The sequence below is a fragment of the Hylobates moloch genome, unplaced genomic scaffold (genome assembly GCF_009828535.3).
Source record: "Hylobates moloch isolate HMO894 unplaced genomic scaffold, HMol_V3 SCAFFOLD_6, whole genome shotgun sequence".
Lineage (NCBI taxonomy): Eukaryota > Metazoa > Chordata > Mammalia > Primates > Hylobatidae > Hylobates > Hylobates moloch.
Window position 1 is genome coordinate 156161439 of NW_026652281.1, and position 24066 is coordinate 156185504.

The following is a 24066-nucleotide window of genomic DNA, read 5'->3' on the forward strand; positions in this document are numbered from 1 at the left end:
AGCCATAGGCTCCACAGCTGAGTCTGGACAATCTGTGATGTGGTGAGTAGAGAACTGTGGTTTGAGTCAGCATCTTGACCACATCAAGTCAGCTCACTGCTTGGCCTCAATGCTTGCAACTATAAAAAGACTGAGGCCCAAGGGAGATGGTAAGGATACAGGTAGTAAGGTTGTGAAGCTTTGGGCCTCATGCAAAAATGTACACCCTCAGACCTTTGTTCCTTTTATCTTTCTAGCCAAGTAAAATTATAATCTCTACAAAGAGCGGCAATTAAAATTATTTATAATCATTAATTTCTACTTTATTTATATGCAAATACTAATACATGTATACACATATACAGAAACAGGAGAAGCTGATCTGATACTGTGAAAACATTTCAGCAGGATCTTGGCATAGTATATGTATATATACATATACTAATATGTGTTTTTCTGTAAATTTTTTATTTTTTTCCTCATAGTCTTTAAAGATGTTATGTGAATGTATTTTTAATTGTGTAGTCAAACAATAAGATAAAAGTTTTACTTTAAAAAAGTTGCCCTTTAGGCTGGGCATAGTGGCTCACACCTATAATCCCAGCACTTGAGAGGCCGAGGTGGGTGGATTACCTGAGATCAGGAGTTCGAGACTAGCCTGCCCAACATAGTGAAACACCATCTCTACTAAAAGCGCAAAAATTGGCTGGGTATGGTGGCACACGCCTGTAGTCCCAGCTGCTTAGGCACAAGGCTGAGGCGCAAGGATCACTTGAACACAGGAGGCAGAGGTTACAGTGAAAAAGAAGTTGCCCTTTAGTTGTTCTCCTGTTGGTGATCATTTAGGTGGATTGTCACTTTTGCTTTCAGAGTCACTGCTGCTGTAATGATCCTTGTACATCTTTGGGTGTATGTTGTAAGTATTTCTCTAGGTAGTTATCTAGAAGTGAATAGCTGGTTGATGATCATGTGCGTTTTATTTTAAATCACCACAGAAGAAGTATGTGCTGACTTAGGCTCCCACTCTCATTAGCAGTTGGTAAGAGTGGAGGCTGTTGAATGGGCCAGGAACTTGAGGGGTTGGTTTGGACCAAGGTCATGGGTGATAGTAGAAATTGGAAGTAGTTGGAGTCCTGCAGTCTTAGAGGCAGAGTGTGTAAAGTAATCTGTAGCATTTATTATTTATTTTCCTGTTGCTTATTTCAAGTTTCATGAAGTTGGCATTTCTCTCCATTGTTCATGCAAAATTTCTCTTACAGTAGATTCACCATAAACTTTTGTTGATCATTATCTGAAATGATTTTCTAAAACATTTTTTTCTAGGGAATCTGGAAACCCAGGAAAATACCAAATCCAGATTTCTTTGAAGATCTGGAACCTTTCAGAATGACTCCTTTTAGTGCTATTGGTTTGGAGCTGTGGTCCATGACCTCTGACATTTTTTTTGACAACTTTATCATTTGTGCTGATCGAAGAATAGTCGATGATTGGGCCAGTGATGGATGGGGCCTGAAGAAAGCTGCTGATGGGGCTGCCGAGGTTCGTGTTTGCTGCTTGTGTGTTTGTATCTGTTATTGTAAGGAGCTATTATTTTGTGAAAGTCTGTGTAAGGTTTTTTTCTTCATTTGGCAATATTGGCATAAAAAGTATAACCATATGCCTGCAAAAGACACAATATTGGGTTTTGGGGCATGATTTCATTAGTCTAATGTAGTGGCTTTAGAGTCTATTTGTGTTATGTTCAGGGTTTTTTTTTATTATTTGTCTGTGTATATATTTTGAAATTTGTCATTTAGGCTATCTTTTAATGCACTCTTATATGTTGAATCTCAGTTTACACTACAAATAGAATTTTCAAACAACTGGTCATGTGGCCAATCTAAGAATTGGAGAGCCAGGGATACTGAGATAAGAAATTCACCGGATCCTGAGGTTAAGGGAGCCTTTTGCAGGTGATGGTAGAAGCCAGCTTTTGCACCTATGAAAGTGAAATCATCTTGATTATAAGGAGAGCAAGAGGATGGAGGCTTTCTCTAATTTCTTTTTTACATTTTATGAACATTTTCTCTGAAAAAGAAGGTCCTGCGTAGTGCCGTGCCATAACTGAACTGCAGAAAAACAACGCGGCCTATGTTTGGTGTCAAAAGCCGGAAGTTTGAGTGAGTCCTGTCTTGTTTTTCAGCCAGGCGTCGTGGGGCAGATGATCGAGGCGGCTGAAGAGCGCCCGTGGCTGTGGGTAGTCTATATTCTAACTGTAGCCCTTCCCGTGTTCCTGGTTATCCTCTTCTGCTGTTCTGGAAAGGTAGGAAGTTTTTTTTTTTAGAATCAATTTTAGAGACATCACTGTAGTGATTATTAAAAATAACTAAGATATGTTGCCTGAGGTTTTCTTTGTAGTGGCTCAGTAATGACTGAGCCATGTTTGGTGTTGACTTCAGAAACCTTACTTTCTGTTCCTCAGTGGCCATTTATTGTGCCCAGATGGGAGCAGGATTTATAGTCCGTTGGTTGCTATTATTATTTATCCTAATCTGTTACTCTCCATAGTGTTCGGCAGCAACTTTCTAAAAAAAACAATAAACTTAGATACAAAACTAGCCACTTGGGCGATAATCAGCTTTGCCTGCTGGCATAGCTATTTCTATTCTTTGTAATTCAGTCTTTGATTCCTCATTATCCATTCTGCCTTCACCTTCCCCACTCTCAAAACAGTATAGGGTACCACAGCCTTATTGTTAGTTTTTCTTGTTTAGCCTTTTTTGCATGCTATCATGAAAAAAGAAAGTCTTATTTTGGCCTCTACTTCTACTAAATGAGGATTATGCTTCATCTGGCATTCATAGCACTTTGTAACTGGATCCCAAGTTCCTTTTCCAGCCTCAGCCTCCGCCACTATTCTGTGTATCTGTGCCTCAGTCACCTTGACTTTTTTGACCTGTATTTTCCTGCCTGGCCCTTTTGTTTTTATTGTTCTGCCTTGAAACACACAAGCCCATGTGCACGCACACACATACACACACGCTCTTCAGGGTAGGAATTACATCTTATTTGTTTCTGTATATCTATCCCTGTATACAGCCTGGAACAGAACTTTGCCTTAGACATTCAGGAATTATATAACATAATACATGAACATGTAAACAAAATTGTACTTTGGGGAACATTTCAGAAACAGACCAGTGCTATGGAGTATAAGAAAACTGATGCACCTCAACCAGATGTGAAGGAAGAGGAAGAAGAGAAGGAAGAGGAAAAAGACAAGGGAGATGAGGAGGAGGAAGGAGAAGAGAAACTTGGTAAGAAATAGAGTCCAGAAAATCTGCTTTAAGCCAAGACCCTACGATGATGTTAAACCTTTACAGTCAAGTTAAGGATTTTTTTTTTTTTTTTTTTTTTTTTTTTTTTTTTTTTTTTTTTTTTTTTTTTTTTTTTTTGAGACGGAGTCTCGCTGTCTGCCAGGCTGGAGTGCAGTGGCGCGATCTCAGCTCACTGCAAGCTCTGTCCCCCGGGGTTCATGCCATTCTCCTGCCTCAGCCTCCCGAGTAGCTGGGGCTACAGGCGCCCGCCACCACGCCCGGCTAATTTTTTGTATTTTTAGTAGAGACGGGGTTTCACCATGTTAGCCAGGATGGTCTCGATCTCCTGACCTCGTGATCTGCCTGCCTCGGCCGCCCAAAGAGCTGGAATTACAGGCGTGAGCCACTGTGCCCGGCTAAGGATTGTTTTTAGCCAGGCGTGGTGGCTCAAGCCTGTAATTCTAGCACTTTGGGAGGTTGAAGCAGGAAAATCGCTTGAGCCCAGGAGTTTAAGGCTGTAGTCAGCCAGGATAGTGCCACTGCACTCCAGCTGAGCAACAGAGTGAGACCCTGTCTCTCTCTCTCTTTTTTATTTTTTAAGACGAGGTCCCACTCTGTCACTCAGGTTGGAGTGCAACGGCACAATCACAGTTCACTGCAGCCTTGACCTTATAGGCTCAAGTGATCCTCCTACCTCAGCACCCCGCCAAGTAGCTGGGACCACAGGCATGCACTACCATGCCCAGCTGTTTGTTTGTTTGTTTGTTTATTTATTTGATATGGTCTGGCCCTGTTGCCCAGGCTGGAGTGCAGTGGTGTGATCTCGGTTCACTGCAGCCTTTGCCTCCCAGATTCAAGCGATTCTCCCACCTGGGCCTCCCAAAGTGTTGGGATTACAGGCATGAGCCACCAGACCCAGCAAGATCCTGCCTCTTAAAAAAAAAAAAATTGTTGGCCAAGTGCAGTGGCTCACGCCTGTAATTCCAGCTCTTTGGGGGTCGAGGCAGGCGGATCACGAGGTCAGGAGGTCGAGACCATCCTGGCTAACACGGTGAAACCCTGTCTCTACTAAAAATACAAAAAATTAGCCAGGCATGGTGGCAGGCGCCTGTAGTCCCAGCTACTCAGGAGGCTGAGGCAGGAGAATGGCGTGAACCTGGGAAGGCAGAGCTTACAGCGAGCCGAGATTGCGCCACTGCACTCCAGCCTGGGTGACAGAGCGAGACTCTGTCTCAAAAAAAAAAAAAAAAAAATTGTTGGCCAGGCACGGTAGCTCACGCCTGTAATCCCAGCACTTTGGGAGCCCAAGGCGGGTGGATCACGAGGTCAAGCGATCCAGACCATCTTGGCCAACAGGGTGAAGCCCCGTCTCTACTTAAAATAAAAAAGTTGGGCTGGGCGCGGTGGCTTACGCCTGTAATCCCAGCACTTTGGGAGGCCGAGATGGGCGGATCACAAGGTCAGGAAATCGAGACCATCCTGGCTAACAAGTGAAACTCTGTCTCTACTAAAAATACAAAAAATTAGCCGGGCGTGGTGGTGGGCACCTGTAGTCCCAGCTACTTGGGAGGCTGAGGCAGGAGAATGGCGTGAACCTGGGAGGTGGAGCTTGCAGTGAGCCGAGATGGCGCCACTGCACTCTAGCCTGGGCAATAGAGCGAGACTCCGTCTCAAAAAAAATAAATAAAAAAAATAAAATAAAAAAATTAGCCAGGCATGGTGGCAGGCGCCTGTAGTCCCAGCTACTCGGGAGGCTGAAGCAGGAAAATCACTTGAACCCGGAAGGCAGAGGTTGCAGTGAGCCGAGATTGCGCCACTGCACTCCAGCCTGGCGACAGAGCAAGGCTCAGTCTCAAAAAAAAAAAAAAAAAAAAAAATTGTTGGCCGAGCAAGGTGGCTCACGCCTATAATCCCAGCACTTTGGGAGGCCAAGGTGGGCGGATCACCTGAGGTCAGGAGTTCGAGATCAGCCTCGCCAACATGGTGAAACCCCGTTTCACTAAAAATACAAAAATTAGCCAGGCGTGGTGGTGGGCACCTGTAATCCCGGCTACTTCGGAGGCTGAGGTAGGAGAACCACTTGAACCTGGAGGCAGAGGTTGCAGTGAGCCGCGATCATGCTATTGCACTCCAACCTGGGTGACAAGATCAAAACTCCATCTCAAAAAAAAAAAGTGGCTGGGCACGGTGGCTCACGCCTGTAATCCTAGCACTTTGGGAGGCCAAGATGAGGAGATCATGAGGTCAGGAGATTGAGACCATCCTGGCTAACACGGTGAAACCCCGTCTCTACTAAAAATACAAAAAGTTAGCCAGGCGTGGTGGCAGGCGCCTGCAGTCCCAGCTTCTTGGGAGGCTGAGGCAGGAGAATGGTGTGAACCCGGGAGACAGAGCTTGCAGTGAGCCGAGATGGCGCCACTACACTCCAGCCTGGGCGACAGAGCAAGACTCTGTCAAAAAAAAAAAAAAAAAAAAAAAAAATTGTAGATATAGAGATGTGTTCTAATGCTAATGTATAATCACCAAAAATAATAAGGTTTTGCTCAGTTGTTTAACTTCTGTCTTAGAAGAGAAACAGAAAAGTGATGCTGAAGAAGATGGTGGCACTGTCAGTCAAGAGGAGGAAGACAGAAAACCTAAAGCAGAGGTAAAGGAAAGGGGTCACACATTTTGTTTTTCCAAGTTGAAGGTACATTTATGTAAAGGGAATATTTTAATAGGGTAGTTTACAGTGGCTTATGGCAGTAAAAATTCTGTTAAAGCCAATTTTGTTGAAGTAGGATTTTTTGTGATACAGGTCAGTGTTTTGTTTGATAATTTTAAGCTACATATTAATCTCAAAAGTATCTTTTTAGCTGAAAATGATTTTCTGGAATAAGCAGAAGGTTGTAGGGGGAAAATAAAATGCTTGCTAAGAAGGAAACTTCGGGTCATTAACAGTCTATTTGCCCCTCCTCACTGTGCCCTGAAAAGTATTTCTTATACAAATCACTGTGTTCTAAACTTTTTGTCCCCATTTTCCATAGATGCGTTCATTCATTCATTTACCTGACATTTGTCGAGTGCCTATTTTGTGCCAGGCATTGTCAGTGGGTAAGACAGACAAAGATACTCTGCCTTTAGGGAGCTTAAATTCTACTTGGGGGAAACAGGCAATGAGCAGTAAACATTTTAAGGAAGTAAACAACACAGCATATTAGGAAGTGAGAAACTATGAATAATTAAAACAGGAAAAGGTATTAAAAGTGCTAGAGGTAGGCGGGTCACCATGTTAAAGCCTTTACTCAAAAGATGACATTGAACCAAACACTTGAAAGAGGTAGAGAACTTTTCCATGGGGATGTAAGTGGGAAGAGCATTCCCGGCAGAGAGAACAGCCAGTATTGAGGCCTAAAGTGGTTGTCTACAAGGCCAGTATGGTGAGTGGACAGAGAGAGTGGAGAAAAGAAGGGTGGAGAAGGCTCCGGGTTAGACAGGCTGTTGTGTGGACTTGGCTTTCCCTCCTAGTGAAGTGGGCAGCCATCACAGGCTACTGGACACAAGTGTCACAGGATGTTGTGTTTCCTATATACCAGGGAGAATCAGGGAGACCAGTTAGGTCCCTGTAATCATCTAGGAAAGATACGGTGGCCCCCCAAAGGGTGACAGGAGAGGAACAGAGGGTATGAGAACTAGTCGGGGATCTGGATCTTGGTTTTGTGGTAGATTGGATATATGGAGTATGAGAGAAAAGGAACAGTGTTCACTGTCTGTACCATTGCCTACTAAAGTCCTTTACCCAGCACCTCTGTCTGAATCTGGTCTCTCCTGGAAAGCTCTCCTCAGGTTTTACTTCCAGCTACAACTCTGCCTTCCTATTAATAAAGGTCATTGCTATCTGTATCTTTTGTATATTTTCCATGGATATGTTCTGTCTTAACTCGAATGCAATTCTTGAAAGTAGAGACCATGTTTCCCCCAAACTCCCTCACACATTAAAAAGTTGCTGGTGCATTTAAAAAAAGGGAATATTTTCATAGGGTAATTTACAATCTTAGCAACTCGTGATAGAGTACAAAGAGCAGCAGCCTTGGAGTCAGTCTACTTGGATAGCCTTCCATCTTCATGAATCCTTGGTTTCTTATCCTCAGAATGGGGCTAATGTGCCATAGTCCAGTAGATTGTTTGGGATTAAGCAAGATTAAGAAATCTCAGTGTCTGATCCTTTTTTAAGAAAATGTTTATGGGTTAGATTGAGAAAAGTGTTATGTTTATAGAAAACAATAAAGACTAAACTGAATTAGAGTAGGCATAATTCCACCACCTCTGAGACAACCATTCTTCTTGGTGCATTCTCTTCTAATCATTTTCCTCATTTTTTTCATCAAATAAGTTACCCTCAGCCTGGCTGATCTTGAATATATGGTGAACTTTTATTATTTTTTAAATGTGCTAATTATAGTGAATTTATTTTCTTTTCAATCAATAGGAGGATGAAATTTTGAACAGATCACCGAGAAACAGAAAGCCACGAAGAGAGTGAAACAATCTTAAGAGCTTGATCTGTGATTTCTTCTCCCTCCTCCCCTGCAAGAGTGGTCCTAGGAGAGGACCTGGCACACTTTAGGTTGACATTCAGAAAACTTCAAGACATCACCATCAGCAGGCTCCAGTTGAACACTAGTCTGTGTAACTTTAAACATCTAGCAGTAAATACTTGCAGTTATGATATAAAGGACCCTGTTTCTGTAGAAAAGAAAACATTTAACATAATGGTTGTGAAATGTAACATGAAGCAAACTAACTTCTTTTTTTTTTTTTTAACATCTTTGTTTTTAAAATAGAATGATAGAACTACGCCAGTCTTTAAGATCTTGGCTTAATTTAATGTATTAATCTGTTTGTGCAAACATAATACCACCATTTAAAAATGTTAGGGAGATGAGTTGCAGTTTTTATAATAGATTTTTTTTTTAAGTTTGGTATTGTAAAACATCCACATCTCTGTCCCTCAAAATTGATAATCACGTTTAAAGTGCAGTCATTTGTGGTTATAATCTTTTTTTGTTTGCTTCCATTATTCAGTTCCTCCTAAGAAAATTGAGGAGAGGGACTGAATAGAAGCCCAAATTTATGTAAGAGTTGCGTTTAAGTTGTATTAAAAATAGATATATAAGAAAAAAAAATCTTTCACTTGATGTTGGTTAGACCAGAAAGTGCGTGTGTTCTGTAGCTCAGTTCCCAGACAGCTTTGCAGGTAGTGGAGGAGGTGGCTTCATGTGGCACTTGGGCATTCATACTCCACTTGGGAGGGTCAGGCTGTGGCCTTCTGGAGCAGGTGGCTTGTTAAGGAACGCTAGCAGGGCATGGCACGTGAGCTCCGGAGTAGATGTCTTCATCGCTTCCACTGTGTGTTGACACTGTTTTCCTTACCTATTTCCTCAAATCCCCAGCTTTCTCCTCTGCTATGCATTTTCTTCACAGTGCAGCTTGCAGTCCGTTGCTGAAAATGATTATAAGCCCTGCATAATGTTAAGCTTTATTGTGATTATGTGTATGTTTCTTCTTTCTTTTAAGCAGACCCATACCTTTCCAGGGTCAAAGTACAGAATAGAATACAATCTTTGATTTTTATCCATTTCTTTTACTCTGTGTAAAGACTTTAGAAGTCTAATTCACAGGCGAGCCAATACAGAATTGACTGCAGTTGAACAGACTAGAAGTATTTGTGGGAGGAGTGACATGAAGCATGAGTTCTCTGATTTTTTTTGTAGCTGCTAAATATTTTAAGCCTTCATTTGCAATTCATGTAACAATTGTGTCATAAATTACACAATAAAGCAGTCCTGTTCAAATTTTTTTTTTTAATGTGGCTTGTAGAATTTTTAAAAAAGTGATCTTAGGTTTGTTTTTTCATGCGGAATGCAGATGGGTGCTATCAGAGCCTCCCACACCACTATAGTGTAATAATGTTATTATTACTCTACACTGAAACGTATTCAGAGTTAGATGTTATTTTAGCTTTAGTTGTTCTTTAGAGGCTTTCAGATGTACCGATGATACTGTTTCTTGCACTGGGTATATAAACACTCCACAGTGTTTATATTGGGAAGATATTGGGAAGGAAATATATTTGTAAAAGATGAAGGCTGTATCTATTTTTTTTTCTTTTTAAACTGGTTCACTTAAATTCTTTTGAGGATGGGATGTATTTTTCTTGCTGTTCAGTGCTTTTTCCTTTTCATCTGTTGTTCTGTCGTCACAGTGACCTTAGCTACATAGCAGGCTTTCCCAGATATATTGATTACAAATAAACAGTTGTTACCTAGCAAGACCTGAAAATATGTCTGCAGGTTTCTCCTTGAAGCAAATATGTGGGATCATTGCATTTCCAGAAATCTGCCTCCTTCACCCTCCGTTTACAGTATATGTCATGCCTCACTTTCTTCTAGCTGAGCTTTAAATCATTAGAGCTTAAATTGTCAGATTGTTCATTGCCTTTCCAGGGTTATTTAGTAAAGTTTGTTCAAAGCAAAAACACCTTTTCTTGGTTCTTTTTTCAGTGATTTTGAAGGTCCACCATCTTGATTAAGTGACACATTAATGAATGACCAACAGCAGCTTTCAGCTCTTAAAAAGAAACTTATATTATGATTTTACATGCTGGTTACCTGTTCCATTGTTGTCAAATGCCCACGCTCCATCAGCTGTGTTCCTCCATTTTCTTATCCACAAAGTACTCCTCACTTTTCAATTTGTCATGTTACTAAATGGTGTTACATTAAAGCCTGTGTTAAGTGTCTGCTTTTGACTGAATTTCTTCATAGTAACCTTCAGTCTGTGTATGTTACTATGTTCAATTAGTGGGTTGATCTTCCTTTAATTGGCCACTATGTGAGAGTTCACTAATAGGCAGAAACTATTATGGACAGTGAAATAATGACTTTATCTCACCACATGAATTTGATGCAGTCTTTTATGTTTAGCCCTTGCCTCTTCCTGCCCACATGATTGCAGTGCAGTAGTTTCTGTTAGTGTGAACAGCAGCTCAGAAAAGGAGGGAATGCTACTGATAATTTGTAGATAATATTCTTTAAGGCTTAGGGGAACCATTGAACTTTGAAATTTTTTTTTTTTTTTTTTTTTTCCGAGAGGGAGTCTCGCTCTGTCGCCCAGGCTGGAGTGCAGTGGCGCAATCTCGGCTCACTGCAAGCTCTGCCTCCCGGGTTCACGCCATTCTCCTGCCTCAGCCTCTCCCAGTAGCTGGGACTACAGGCGCCCGCTACCATGCCCGGCTAATTTTTTGTATTTTTAGTAGAGACGGGGTTTCACCGTGTTAGCCAGGATGGTCTCGATCTCCTGACCTCGTGATCCACCCGCCTCGGCCTCCCAAAGTGCTGGGATTACAAGCATGAGCCACCGTGCCCGGCCGTGAACTTTGAAATTTTTATTAGAAAATTATTTGTTGGGAATCAGACTCCATCATTTTACATATACTTAAATACTAAAGGGATATTTTTGAAAGCCCAGTTTTTTATGTGCTATTAAATTTTTAGATTACATACTAAAGAAAAGTATGTACACAGAATGTAGTGCTCCTAGTTACTATTTTTTCTATTAAAGAAATAGTTCTGGTGTAAAATTTCTGTTTGAGTGCTAAAAAAAAAAAAGCAGGACTGCATTATGGCACTTTTGCCTTGGTGGCCCACTTTCTCCATTTAAAACATTAGGATTTGTATTTTTCTGCTGTGTTTGTATGAAGACATATTAGATGGTTTTCTCTTGATTTTAAAATAAAACCTCATGAGCCCTAGTAAAAACCTAGAGTAACTGCTGATGGTGTATCTCAATGTGCAGCCTCCTGCCACCTCCTGCTTAACCTTTTAGCAGAGTGCCCATATCTAGAGTTCCTGATATCCTTTGGCATCACACTATCTAGTTTTAGTTCTAACACTGTTTGATTGCTCCAGTCCCTCTACTCCCCTTTGCCTATTAGTTTTAATAATGGGGCATAATTTGTCTTGGTTTGATTTTGTTGAGTAACTCAGTTTTACCTAAAGGACTGTTTTTGGCCGGGCGCGGTGGCTCACGCCTGTAATCGCAGTACTTTGGAAGGCCGAGGTGGGCGGGTCACCTGAGGTCGGGAGTGGGAGACCAGCCTGACCGACATGCAGAAACCCCGTCTCTACTAAAAGTGCAAAATTAGCCGGGCGTGGTGGCGCATGCCTCTAATCCCAGCTACTCGGGAGGCTGAGGCAGGAGAATCGCTTGAGCCCGGAAGGCGGAGGTGGTGGTGAAACGTCATCCTTTGCATTTCCAGTTCCCTCTAATGGAGCTGGACTCTTGCATGCTTTTTGCTCCCATCTTCTGGACTTTTTTTTTTTTTAAGTAGTGAGTAATACTGCACTTTTGAAACTTGCTCGGGCTTTTATAAATAGGTGGAAACTGACTACCAGTGATTCGGGATGGTGCAAGAGGAAACTACCAGCTCACTAGACGATTCTGACCAATTATGGGGCTGGATACAAGGAATAAGGTCAAAGTAAAACGGCTGACATTAAAATAGCGTGGCTACTTAGAGTTTATCAAACTCGAAATTTAAAAAATAACAAAAAAAAGGTCTCTGTAGTGCCAGGCGGGCGACAGGGACTGGCCAGCTGCGCCGCACCCGCCGGCCAGATTCCCCTTTTCTCGGGGGAGCCGGAAGGGCCTTCCTTCAGCGGGCGATGTGCAGGAAACCAATAGCCGCCTCTGGGACGGGCTCCTGTCAGTCACGCTTAGCTCCGCCCCCAGGACTAAGGTCCGCCCAGGGGCTTCCCTCCGCCCTTCGCTTGAGAGTTCCTTTTAAATACCGCTCTGAAGCCCGAGCGCGCCTCTTGCGTGCTCGTCCCCACGCCCTCGGGCGGCCGGTTCTTCCTTCTCTGATTGGCCAGGACCCCTGCTCATCAGTCGTGACGCACAAGGTCTCTTACCGAGGCCCCGCCTTCTTCCGAGAGGCCCGAAAACAATTTTAAGATGGCGGCCGCGGCGGTAGCGCGGAAAACAATGGGGCCGGGGCGGTGGGGACAGGCCGAGGCTTGAGGTAGGCAGCAAGCGCCGGCTGGGGGTCGGGCCGAGCGGGGCAGGAGGAAAACCCGCCGCCGCGCGCGAGCCCGCTCCGCTGCCCTCGGGGGCATGGCGCGGCCGTGAGGCGGACAGGGGTAGCCGCGGGGAGCGAAGCCCGCAGTGCCAGCCGGCCCCGAGAGGCCCGGCCCCGGGCCCGGCCCGTGCAGCCCGCGGCCCATGGTGCTGCCCACCTGCCCCATGGCGGAGTTCGCGCTGCCGCGGCACAGCGCGGTCATGGAGCGCCTTCGCCGGCGCATCGAGCTGTGCCGGCGCCACCACAGCACCTGCGAGGCCCGCTACGAGGCCGTGTCGCCCGAGCGCCTGGAGCTGGAGCGCCAGCACACCTTCGCCCTGCACCAGCGCTGCATCCAGGCCAAGGCCAAGCGCGCCGGCAAGCACAGGCAGCCGCCCGCCGCCACAGCCCCGGCGCCCGCCGCCACAGCCCCGGCGCCCGCCACCGCGGCCCCGCGCCTGGACGCCGCTGACGGCCCCGAGCACGGCCGCCCGGCCACGGTGAGTAGGGCGCGGGAAGGCGCTTGTCGTGGCGGCAGCCCCATCTCCCGAAAACGCTTCCTGTGACGCGGATCGGGCCGCTGGGAGACTTTCCCAGGCGTCCGCGACTCCTGGATCTGGCTGGAGAGAGGGTAACATGGCAGGGAGCTGAGAGGTTGTCATCTTCGGGAAGTGGCACGGTGGCGTTACTTTGGGAAAACAGCACCGTGAGAGCCTTGCAGGAGGCCCGACCTGGGAAGGCTGGCGAACGCTAACCGGAGGGTTTTTCTTCCAGACTTGATTCTGGGATGTTGAGATCTTTATTCGAAATAGACTAGCATTCGAGTCGCCTGTGATGGAGGGAGTTCCTGCACCGCAGGCCTGGTCTCATTTATTCTGCAAATGTTTATTGGGTCCTTGCCCTTTACAAGATCCTATCCTGTAAGCAGGGTCAGGGCTTTGATATGGAAATAAGTCGGCCTTTGGTTGACCAACTCAAACTCCTCCGAATGGAAAATCAAGAAATGTTTGGAAAACTTAGTAGAATGTTCAATGAGTTGCATATAAGTATTCCTTGTTCAGGTAGCCTGAACTTTGTGAACTTGAGATTCCTGCAATATTGTTGACAATTCTAGTTTTAATTTCTCAGGCCTGTTTAAAATCTCTGATGATGTTAGATTGTTGGTCAATTATTACTCCCTTTGTGCTCTCAGTAAATGTTCCTGAAATTTGTTGGTTAGAGGTTTTTCTCCCTGAAACAGATTTACAAGAGAGACAAGGTTTTTCAATGGTTTTCTTGGGGATTTTAGTTTAAAACAAATGTTAAAATCTAATTTGTTATGTGTATTTTTAAATTCATACCTTTAATATCTCTCACCTGGGCTATTGCAGTGCCTGTCCCTAGCTAACTAACCAGTCTTTAGGCATTTAGTTTCTCTCTCCCTTCCTCTCGAAATGCTAGAAATCCTTCTATTGCTTGAAGGGATGAAGTTCAAAGTCTTTGGTTTGGCATTTGGGACCAGTCTGACCTAACCTATCTTTTAATGTCCCTCACAGGTCCTCTGCTCTGGTTGAATTGTTTTTCTCATTCTGTTCCACGCTAGCCTTGATTGCTGGGCTAGAAGAAAAAAAAAACACTCAGATTTCATTGCTTATTTTATCAACTGGTCAAGCCTTCTCATCTTCACTTCTCTCATCTGTAAACTAGGGGCATGTTGGGCTTATTATCTCCCTGTGTTCTTTCCCCGCCCTCCCCTCACTCTGTTGCCCAGGCTGGAGTGCAGAGGCACAGTCATGTCTCACTTCAGCCTCAACCTCCCTAGCTCAAGACTCCTCAATCCTCCCGCCTCAGCCTCCTGAGTAACTGGGACCAACCACAGTTGCACACCACCATGCCTGGCTAAATAAAAATATTTTTTCTGTTAGAGATGGGGTCTCACTATATTGCCTAGGCTGGTCTTGAACTCCTGGGCTCAAGTGATCCTTTCTTCCAACTTGGCCTCTGAAAGTGCTGAGATTATAGGCATGAGCCACCGCACCGTGCCACCCCCAGGGTTTCATTTAAGAATAAAAAGAAATGAGCGTGGACATGAAAATACAGTATTTCATAAATTTAAAGGCCGCCTGTGGGACCCTCCTCCATCCCTTTCAGAATCCTGCCACCCTGACAGTCCCAGCTTATCTCTTTGTTCTGCCTTAAAGCTAGTTCCTGACCACCCTAACCCACAGCAGTAAGAATCTCCTTTGTCAAAACATTTAGGAAACATATTAATTTATTTATTTTGAGACCAAGTCTTGCCCTGTCGCCCAGGCTGGAGCGCAATGGCGCGATCTCGGCTGACAGCAATCTCCGCCTCCCGGGTTCGAGTGATTCTCCTGCCTCAGCCTCCCTACTAGCTGGGATTACAGGCGCTGGCCACCATGCCCAGCTAATAATTTTTGTATTTTTAGTAGAGATGGGGTTTCACCATGTTGGCCAGTCTGGTCTCGAACTCCTGACCTCAGATAATCCACCCGCCTCGGCCTCCCAAAGTGCTGGGATTACAGGTGTGAGCCACTGCACCTGGCCTATTTATTTTTTTTTTTGAGACAGAGTCTCGCCCTGTCACCCAGGCTGGAGTGTAGTGGCGGGATCTCTGCTCACTGAAACCTCTCCCTCCCCGGTTCAAGCGATTCTCCTGCCTCAGCTTCCTGAGTATCTGGGATTACAGGCACACACCACCATGCTGGGCTAATTTTTGTATTTTTAGTAGAGACGGGGTTTCTCCTTGTTGGCCAGGCTGGTCTCGAACCCCTGACCTCATGATCCACCCACCTTGGGCTCCCAAAGTGCTGGGATTACAGGTGTGAGCCACCGTGCCCGGCCTATGCTATTTATTTTTAGCACATGGTCACTTATTACTTTAGGTCACATCTTTCCAACTAGACTGTCAGCTCTGGGAGGCAGGGAGGGCTTGGGCTCACAGTTGGGTATTACACATCTTAGGTGCATCTTAAGTGCCTGTTGAGTTATTGATATAAACTTGGTAGTGCTTTACTCAATAATAATCTCTCCTCCTATACACTAACCTCAAAAAGCAAGTTGATGTAACTTCATGAGCCACGTTTCATGGCTCATAGTAACAACTCTTGTAAGGAGGGACTTTTTAAATTTTTTTTAGGGAGTTTCGCTTTGTTGCCAGGCTGGAGTGGAATGGTGCCATCTCGGCTCACTGCAACCTCCGCCTCCCAGGTTCAAGCAATTCCCCTGCCTCAGCCCCCCAAGTAGCTGGGACTACAGGCTTGTGCCACCATGCTCCCCTAATTTTTTGTATTTTAGTAGAGACAGGGTTTCACCATGTTGGCCAGGATGGTCTCGATCTCCTGACCTTGTGATCCTCCCACACCGGCCTCCCAAAGTGCTGGGATTATAGGCATGAGCCACCACGCTCGGCCTGTGTAAGGAAGGACTTTTAAGAGTAGTTCGTGGTCATTGCAATTGAAGTAAATAATGAAAGCTCATAAAAATCATAGTTTAATACACAAATAGTTGCCTTGAACCCTCCTTAGAAAGTATATTAGTGGGGGCTGGGCGCAGTGGTTCACTCCTGTAATCCCAGCACTTTGGGAGGCAGAGGTGGGCGGATCACCTGAGGTCAGGAGTTCGAGACCAGCCTGGCTAACATGGTGAAACCCCGTCTCTACTAAAAATACAAAAATTAGCTGGACATGTGGCATGCGCCTGTGGTCCCAGCTACACGGCAGGCTGAGGGAGGAGAATCGCTGGAACCTGGGAGACAGAGGTTACAGTGAGCTGAGATCGTACCACTGCACTCCAGCCTGGGCAACAGAGGGAGACTCTGTCTCAAAAGAAAAAAAAAAAAGGTATATTAGTAATGATTCAATTTTTGTTTAAAGTTGTTCTAAGAATTTAGACCCTATATGATTTTTTTAGTCTTGAGTCAGTGGAGGAAACTGGGCATGCTGTTTGAAGATAAATTAATTCTGAGTGTGTTAGAATTTGAATCTAATTTGTCAGTCATTCTTTTTAATGTCAGAGCTTAATCAGATATGCCATGTTAAGGTGATGTCTTTTTATCACATTAAACCTTGACCTATGGATTTCTTGAGTTTAAACTCTATGGTGGATGTGCTTTTCTGTGTCTCTGCTAGGAAGAGGGACGCTTTCCATTTGGACTCCAAGTTAGTCTAGCTGAGCTCTTTGGCCTTGGAATGGGGTCATCGGAACAGAAGATAAGTATCATTAAGAAAACAGTGGCTCCTTCCATTAAGGGGGAAGAGAGTCCTTGAGTATGTACGATTTTGGCTTGGAGAAACAGCTTTGCACAAAGAGATGGAAAGAAGGTACCTCTTAGTCATTGTTATTTTTGACAACTCCATGTATTTGATCTCATTAATATTTCTTACATAAGGAATATTATAAGTTCTTAATTTTTTTCCAAGTGAACTGTATACTGTTTGGCAGTCATTTCACAGTTACTTCACCAGCAACCCATTTGTATGACTGAGAAGGGATCAGATTTACTGCTAGAGTTTACTTCACTTCAGATTATTGTTTTCTTAGGATATCCCACCACAGCGAAGTCTTAGCCACTATCTGCTTAGTCTGTTAGAGATGAATCAGAAACACTGTTTCAGGCTTTTTCTCTATTCTAATTTTCAAGGAATGAGTCTATTAGGTTTTCATTTCTTTTCCTTTTTTCTTGAAACAGGGTCTGGCTCTATCACCCAGTGGCGCGATCGTGGGGCACTGCAGCCTTGAACTCCTGGGCTCCAGGGGTCCTCCCACCTCAGCCTCCTGAGTAGCTGGGACTACAGGTGTGCACTACCACACCCGGCTAGGTTTTAAAGTTTTTTGTAGAGATGAGTGTGAGCCACCTTGCCTGGCCGGAAGTTGCTTTTCTTACTTAGTTTTAGGTGTGTGAAGTTTCTTTCTCTCTTTTTTAACCTTTTATTTGTAAATAATGTCAAACTTAGAGAAAAGCTCTAAGTTTGGTACAAAGAATTCTGGTTACTTAGATTTACCTGTTGTCACTGTTGTGCCCCATTTGTTATCATTTGCACATTCTCTGTCTCCCACCCTCTGCCTCTTTTTCTCTCTCTCAGACTTTTATTCTCTGAACCACCTGAGAGTATGCTGCACACCTCATAGCTCTCTGCTCCCAAACCACCCCATGTGTACCTTTTAAGAGTTAAGAAAGCTGTTAATTTTGTAGACCAAACTCATGTAAGAATTATGAAATAACAAATTATTTCTAGGAAGTAGATATTTCTGAATATAAAATAGATGCTATACTGTAATCATGTGGGGTATTAGTTATTTTAAAAAGATGATCAGTGTGGCTTTAGGATCTCATTTCTTCCTGTAATGCCTGAGACCTTGTCTAGAACCCTCTTTCCTTTTTTGTCTTCAGTATCTCCCTTCCCAACTGAGTCTTTCCCTTCAGCTTGAAATATTGAACAAATATTCTCCACACTGACAAGTCCTGTGTTTTCTCACTGTCAGAATAGTATTCCATATTCTTCCTTCCCTTTGCCCTTCCCACTTGAACTTCTCATTTCCTCATTAGCCTATGGTAATGTGCCTTCTACCTCTTCTATTCCTCTGAAGTTGCCTCCGTAAAGGACACCAAGGATGGACTTGCCAAATTCATTGGCATCTTTTTTTTTTTTGAGACAGGGTCTCACTGTGTTGCCTAGGCGGGAGTGCAGTGGCACCATTATGGCTCACTACAGCCTCAACCTCCCAGGCTCAAGTGATCCTCCCACCACAGCCTCCTGAGTAGCTGGGACTACAGGTGTGAGCCACCACACCCAGCCTCATTGGCATCTTAGTCATCATTCTTCGTGACTTCTTCCTTTTCTTAGCTTCTCATCTCTTCTGATTTCCTTTTCAGCTTTCTGACTGTTTTTCTCAGTCTCCTTACTATTTTCCCTTATTAATTCATGCAGCAAATATTTGAGTGCCTGCTGCAGGCCAGAGTACAATCAGCCCTCCGTATCTGCGCATTCTGCATCTGCGGATTCAACCAACTGTAGATAGAAAATATTTTTTTGGAAAAAAAAGTAAAGAAATAACAATACAACAATTAACACAAATTTTAAAATGCAGCTCAGGATGGTGGCTCGTGCCTGTAATCTCAGATCTTTTGGGAGGCTGCGGTGGGAGGATAGCTTGAGCTCAGGAGTTTTAGACCAGGCTTAGCAATATAACAAGACTCCATCTCTAAAATAGAATAGAATAGAACAGAACGGAACGGAATGAAATAGAATAGAATAGAAAAATAAAAATAAAAATATAGCTGGATATGGTGGCTCACACCTGTAATTCCAGCACTTCAAGAGGCCAAAGCTGGTGGATTTCTTGAGCCCAGGAGTTCGACACCAACCTGAGCAGCATAGTGAGATGTCATCTCTATAAAGGCATGGTGGCATGCACCTGTGTTCTCAGCTCCTTGGGAGACCGAGGTAGGAGGATTGTGTGGGACCGGGAGGTAAAGGCTGCAGCAAGCTATGATTGTGCCACTGCACCTTAGCCCCTGGGTGACATCCAGACCCTGCCTCAAAAATAAATAAACTAAAAAATAAAAATATGGCAACATTTACATAGCATTTCTATCATACAAAGTATTGTAAGTAATCTAGAGGTGATTTAAAGTGTACTGGAGGATGTGTATATATTATTGCAAATACTAGGCCATTTTATCTAAGGGACTTGAGCATCCTTGGATTTTGGTATCCCGGTGGGGCTGGGCAGGGGTCTTAGAACCAATTCCCCGTGGATACCAAGGGAACTACTGTATATAGTAGTGAATAGGACAAATTAAAATTCTGCTGTCATGGAGAAAGAGGAAATCAGTAATTTTGTTAATTTTGTTATAATAAGTGCTAAGCAAAAATTAGAAACAGAGTAATGTGATACTAAATGACAGTAGTAGCTTAAGATGCCTTGATTTGAGCTTGATGATTGAGAGGCTGTCAGTCAGCTGAAAGTCTTAGAACATTCCAGTCAGAGAGAACCACCAGTACAAAGTGTCTGAGGCAGGACCCTTCTGAGTCGGCGTGAAGAACAGAAAGCAGGCCAGTGTGTCTGGAGCAGTGTGGCACCTAGGACCAGATCAAGTGCAGTAGGAAGCAGTAGCAGGATAGGGAGCAGAAACATGATATGATCCAACTTAGGTTTTTTTGCTCTGCTGCCCAGGCTGGAGTGCAGTGGTGCAATCTCAGCTCACTACAAGCTCCACCTCCCAGGTTCACACCATTTTCCTGCCTCAGGCTCCCAAGTAGCTGGGACTATAGGCCCCCGCCACCAGGCCCGGCTAATTTTTTTGGTTTTTTTTTGTTTGTTTGTTTGTTTGTTTTTAGTAGAGACGGGTTTCACCGTGTTAGCCAGGATGGTCTCTATCTCCTGACTTGTGATCGGCCCACCTCAGCCTCCCAAAGTGCTGGGATTACAGGTGTGAGCCACTGTGCCTGGCCGATCTTTAAGTTTTTAAAGATTGTTCTGGTGCTAGGTGGAGGATGCCTGGGGTTGGTATGGACAGGAATGGATGCATATAAAGCTTTTGTAGCTCTCTGGATGCCAGGGCTGGGGCTGGTGGTAGCAGTGGAGATGGAGAAGAGGAGATGGGTTTTGGACAGTTCCTGAGGGCAGAGGTGACAGGACTGGGTTGCTGGACTAGATGGCTTTGTTTTGGGGGCAAGAGAGGGGAGTGTTCAAGGGAAATTCCTAGTTTTATGGCTTGAGAAACTTTCTTTGCACTTTAAAAATATTAGTGTTCTCTAGGCAACTATATCCCTGACCATTTTCACTCTATTTTTCCCTGGGTAATGTTATTGATTCTTTCATAGCTTCATTTGTCACCTGTAATAATACTCTCCAAATCCCCAGTCCAGATCTGTCTTCCAGATTTCAAATCCACATTTCCAGCTGTCTGCTGGACATTTTCATCTTTCCAGGATATATTTCCGACATGTCCAAAATGGACTTTCCCTTTTTCCTCCCAAATCATATGTTCCTTCTAAGTATTTTCCCTAACCCAGTCATCCAGAGTAAAACCTGGGAATTTTCCACTCCTTTTCCACAATTCCCAGCGTTCAGTTGGTGGTTCTTTCAACCAACATTGAAGTCCTGCTGGAGCCAGGAATCGTGGTAGATGCTGAACCTGTATCGCATAGCCTAAGTGGGAGCAGATGATACATAGATCATTGCAAAGCCGAGTTCAGGGCTAAAGCCTGTGAGAATATTGAGAAAGGGGGATGCCTTTTTGGTGAAGTTTGGAAGGCTTTAAAGAATTGACTCTTGGCCGGGAGTGGTGGCTCACGCCTGTAATCCCAGCACTTTGAGAGGCTGAGGTGGGCGGATCACTTGAGGTCAGGAGTTCAAGAGCAGCCTGGCCAAAATGGTGAAACCCCGTCTCTAGTAGAAAATACAAAAATTAGCCGGGCATGGTAGCATACACCTGTAATCCCAGTTACTCGGGAGGCTGAGGCAGGACAATCACTTGAACCCAGGAGATCGAGGTTGTAGTGAGCTGAGATTGTGACATTGTACTACAGCCTGGGTGGCAGAGCGAGACTCTGTCTCAAAAAAAAAAAAGAATTTACTTTTAAGGTGGATCTTAAGCTTTAGCTAGATGCTTTCCCCAAAGGTGTTCCATGGAACACTAATTTCATGGGCTGTTGAAAGTTACAGTGGAACACATTTGAGGAACACTGGGCTAAACAATTCTTTTTCCCTCGGAGCATCTGCACATATCGGCTAAACAAATTTATTTTATTTTTAAAATTTATTTTATTGATATATTTTTTGAGACGGAATCTCCCTCTGTCACCAGGCTGGAGTGCAGTGGGGTGATCTCGGCTCACTGCAACCTCCACCTCCTGGGTTCAAGCAATTTTCCCACCTCAGCCTCCCAAGTAGCTGAGGCTAATTTTTTGTATTTTTAGTAGAGATGGGGGTTTCACCACGTTTGCTAGATTGGTCTCGAACTCCTGACCTCGGGTGGGCCACCTGCCTCGGTCTCCCAAAGTGCAGGGATTACAGCTGTGAGCCACCGCACCTGGCCAACAAATTTAATTTGCTTTATTAAGAACAGTTTTGGCTAGGCACGGTGGCTCATGCCTGTAATCCCAGCACTTTGGGAGGCCAAGGCGGGTGGATCACCTGAGGTCAGGAGTTTGAGACCAGTCTGGCCAATACGGTGAAACCTTGTCTCTACTAAAAATAGAAAAATTAGCTGGGCGTGGTGGTATGTGCCTGTAATCCCAGCTACTCAGGAGGCTGAGGCAGGGGAATCCCTAGTACCTGGGCACCGGAAGTTGCAGTGAGCGGAGATCGTGACACTGCACTCCAGCCCAGGCGACAGAGTGAGATTCCATCTCAAAATTAAAAAAAAAAAACAAAAAAAACCCAAAAAAAAAAACAGAACATTTTTGCCACATTAAGTGTCTCACACCGGTAATCCCAGCATTTTGGGAGGCTGAGGTGGGTGGATCATTTGAGATCAGGAGTTCGAGACCAGCCTTGCCAACATGGTGAAACCCCGTCGCTACTAAAAAAATAAAAATAAATTAGCTGGGCGTGACGGCACACACCTGTAATCCCAGGTACTTGGGAGGCTGAGGCAGGAGGCAGGAGAATCACTTGAACCCAGAAGGCGGAGGTTGCAGTGAGCTGAAATTGTGCCACTGCACTCCAGCCCAGGTGACAGAGCAAGATTCCATCTAAAAAGAAAGAACATTTCAAATCTTTAATATGCGGCTATGCATGAAGACATGAGCTCTTATCAAGGGGCATTTAATAGGACTTTGATTTCCTTTAGGGCACTAAGCAAAAGCACTAGTTGTTCTTTGAATTTGGGACTTAAAGGCAAGAAGGTGAATTAGGTCATGAAAACCCTTATATTTGAGACTGGGTGTTTGGACAAAATAATGTTGAAATACTGTGAACTCCTTCACACTTTTTTTTTTTTGAGACAGAGTTTCGCTCCTGTTGCCCAGGCTGGAGTGCAATAGCACCATCTTGGCTCACTGCAACCTCTACCTCCCGGGTTCAAGTGATTCCCCTGCCTCAGCCTCCTGAGTAGCTGGGATTACAGGCAGGTGCCACCATGCCAGGCTAATTTTGTATTTTTAGTAGAGATGGGGTTTCTCCATGTTGGTCAGGCTGGTCTCGAACTCCCGGCCTCAGGTGATCTGCCTGCCTCAGCCTCCCAAAGTGCTGGGATTACACTTTTTTTTTTTTTTTTTTTTTTTAAGACAGTCTTGCTCTGTCTCCCAGGCTGGAGGGCAGTGGTGCGATCTCAGCTCACTGCAAGCTCCACGTCCTGGGTTCATGCCGTTCTCCTGCCTCAGCCTCCCAAGTAACTGGGACTACAGGCGCCCACCGCCACGCCCGGCTAATTTTTTTTTTGTATTTTTAGTAGAGACGGAGTTTCACCTTGTTAGCCAGGATGGCCTCGATCTCCTAACCTTGTGATCCACCCGCCTCAGCCTCTTAAAGTGCTGGGATTACAGACGTGAGCTGCTGCGCCTGGCCCTCACTCACACATTTTTAGGTTGACACCTAGTGCTTTTCATCTTAAGTTTTTAAGCTTATGAAAAATTATAATGCATTTTTTTGTTTATCAATTGTAAACTAAGTTACCATAATTCAATTTTATTAAATTAAATATATGAAATAATACATTTAGGTAACACAGTCTTATAAATGCTACATATATTTAATTTGAATCAACTCTTAAAAGAAGGGGCAAAAAAGTGCTATTTATAGTTGCAGGGGATACAACTTCCAGAGAATTATAAATATTAACATTTAAAAATAAAATGGTTACATCAGTTTTTAAAATGTAGCCAGTGGTCGGAATATCTTAGCGATATGCTGTCTTTCATCAACTGTTTAAAGAATGCTTTAACAAATTTTAAATTCCTTTTTCTCCTGGAACTTGCATTCTTTTTACACTTAGCCCACAATATGTTTTATTTTAACGTAATATATGTTTGGAAGCCTTTTATTTATCATTCTAGCACATTTCTTTGCAACAAAAAGAGGTATAAAAAATTAAATTTTTTTTTTCTTCAAGACGGAGTCTTGCTCTGTTGCCCAGGCTGGAGTGCAGTGGCATGATCTTGGCTCACTGCAACCTCCACTCCCCCGGGTTTAAGCAGTTCTCCTGCCTCAGCTTCCTGAGTAGCTGGCATTACAGGCACCTGCCACCACGCCTGTCTAATTTTTGTATTTTTAGTAGAGAGGGGTTTCACAATGTTGGCCAGGCTGGTCTTGAACTCCTGACCTCATGATCCGCCTGCCTCGGCCTCCTAAAGTGCTGGGATTACAGGCTTGAGCCACCACACCCGACTAAGATGAAAATTTTAAATTTACTTTCACCATTAAGCTGGATCCTTTTGCAGGATTTTTTTTTTTTTTTTTTTTTTTTTTTTTAAGACGGAGTCTCACTCTGTCTCCCAGACCGGAGTGTGGTGGCACGATCTCGGCTCACTGCAACCTCCGCTTCCCGGGTTCAAGCAGTTCTGCCTCAGCCTCCCGAGTAGCTACCATGCCTGGCTAATTTTTTTATTTTTAGTAGAGACAGGGTTGCACCATATTGGCTAAGCTGGTCTTCAACTCCTGACCTCAGGTAATCCACCGCGCCCGGCTGCTTTTGCTCTCTTTAAAGTTGATTCATGCAAAATAATAGATGTAGCATTTATAAGA

General features: G+C 44.2%; 2 protein-coding genes across 5 annotated transcripts in view; both read left to right on the forward strand.

Moving 5' to 3' along the window:
- Positions 1 to 10056, forward strand: part of CANX (calnexin) — a 33416-nt gene extending 23360 nt beyond the window's left edge. For all 3 annotated transcript variants that reach the window (XM_032158872.2, XM_032158871.2, XM_032158870.2), the window contains exons 11-15: positions 1303 to 1518; positions 2162 to 2281; positions 3149 to 3275; positions 5843 to 5922; positions 7744 to 10056. In XM_032158872.2, the coding sequence (XP_032014763.1) occupies positions 1303 to 1518; positions 2162 to 2281; positions 3149 to 3275; positions 5843 to 5922; positions 7744 to 7797 (597 nt within the window). In that variant the 3' untranslated portion in view covers positions 7798 to 10056. The remainder of the gene's footprint in view (positions 1 to 1302; positions 1519 to 2161; positions 2282 to 3148; positions 3276 to 5842; positions 5923 to 7743) is intronic.
- A 2189-nt stretch (positions 10057 to 12245) lies between these two features.
- Positions 12246 to 24066, forward strand: part of MAML1 (mastermind like transcriptional coactivator 1) — a 52081-nt gene continuing 40260 nt past the window's right edge. Inside the window, exon 1 of one of the 2 annotated variants that reach the window (XM_032158875.2) lies at positions 12246 to 12872. In XM_032158875.2, the coding sequence (XP_032014766.1) occupies positions 12537 to 12872 (336 nt within the window). In that variant the 5' untranslated portion in view covers positions 12246 to 12536. The remainder of the gene's footprint in view (positions 12873 to 24066) is intronic. The other variant, XM_058440227.1, reaches the window with a different exon arrangement.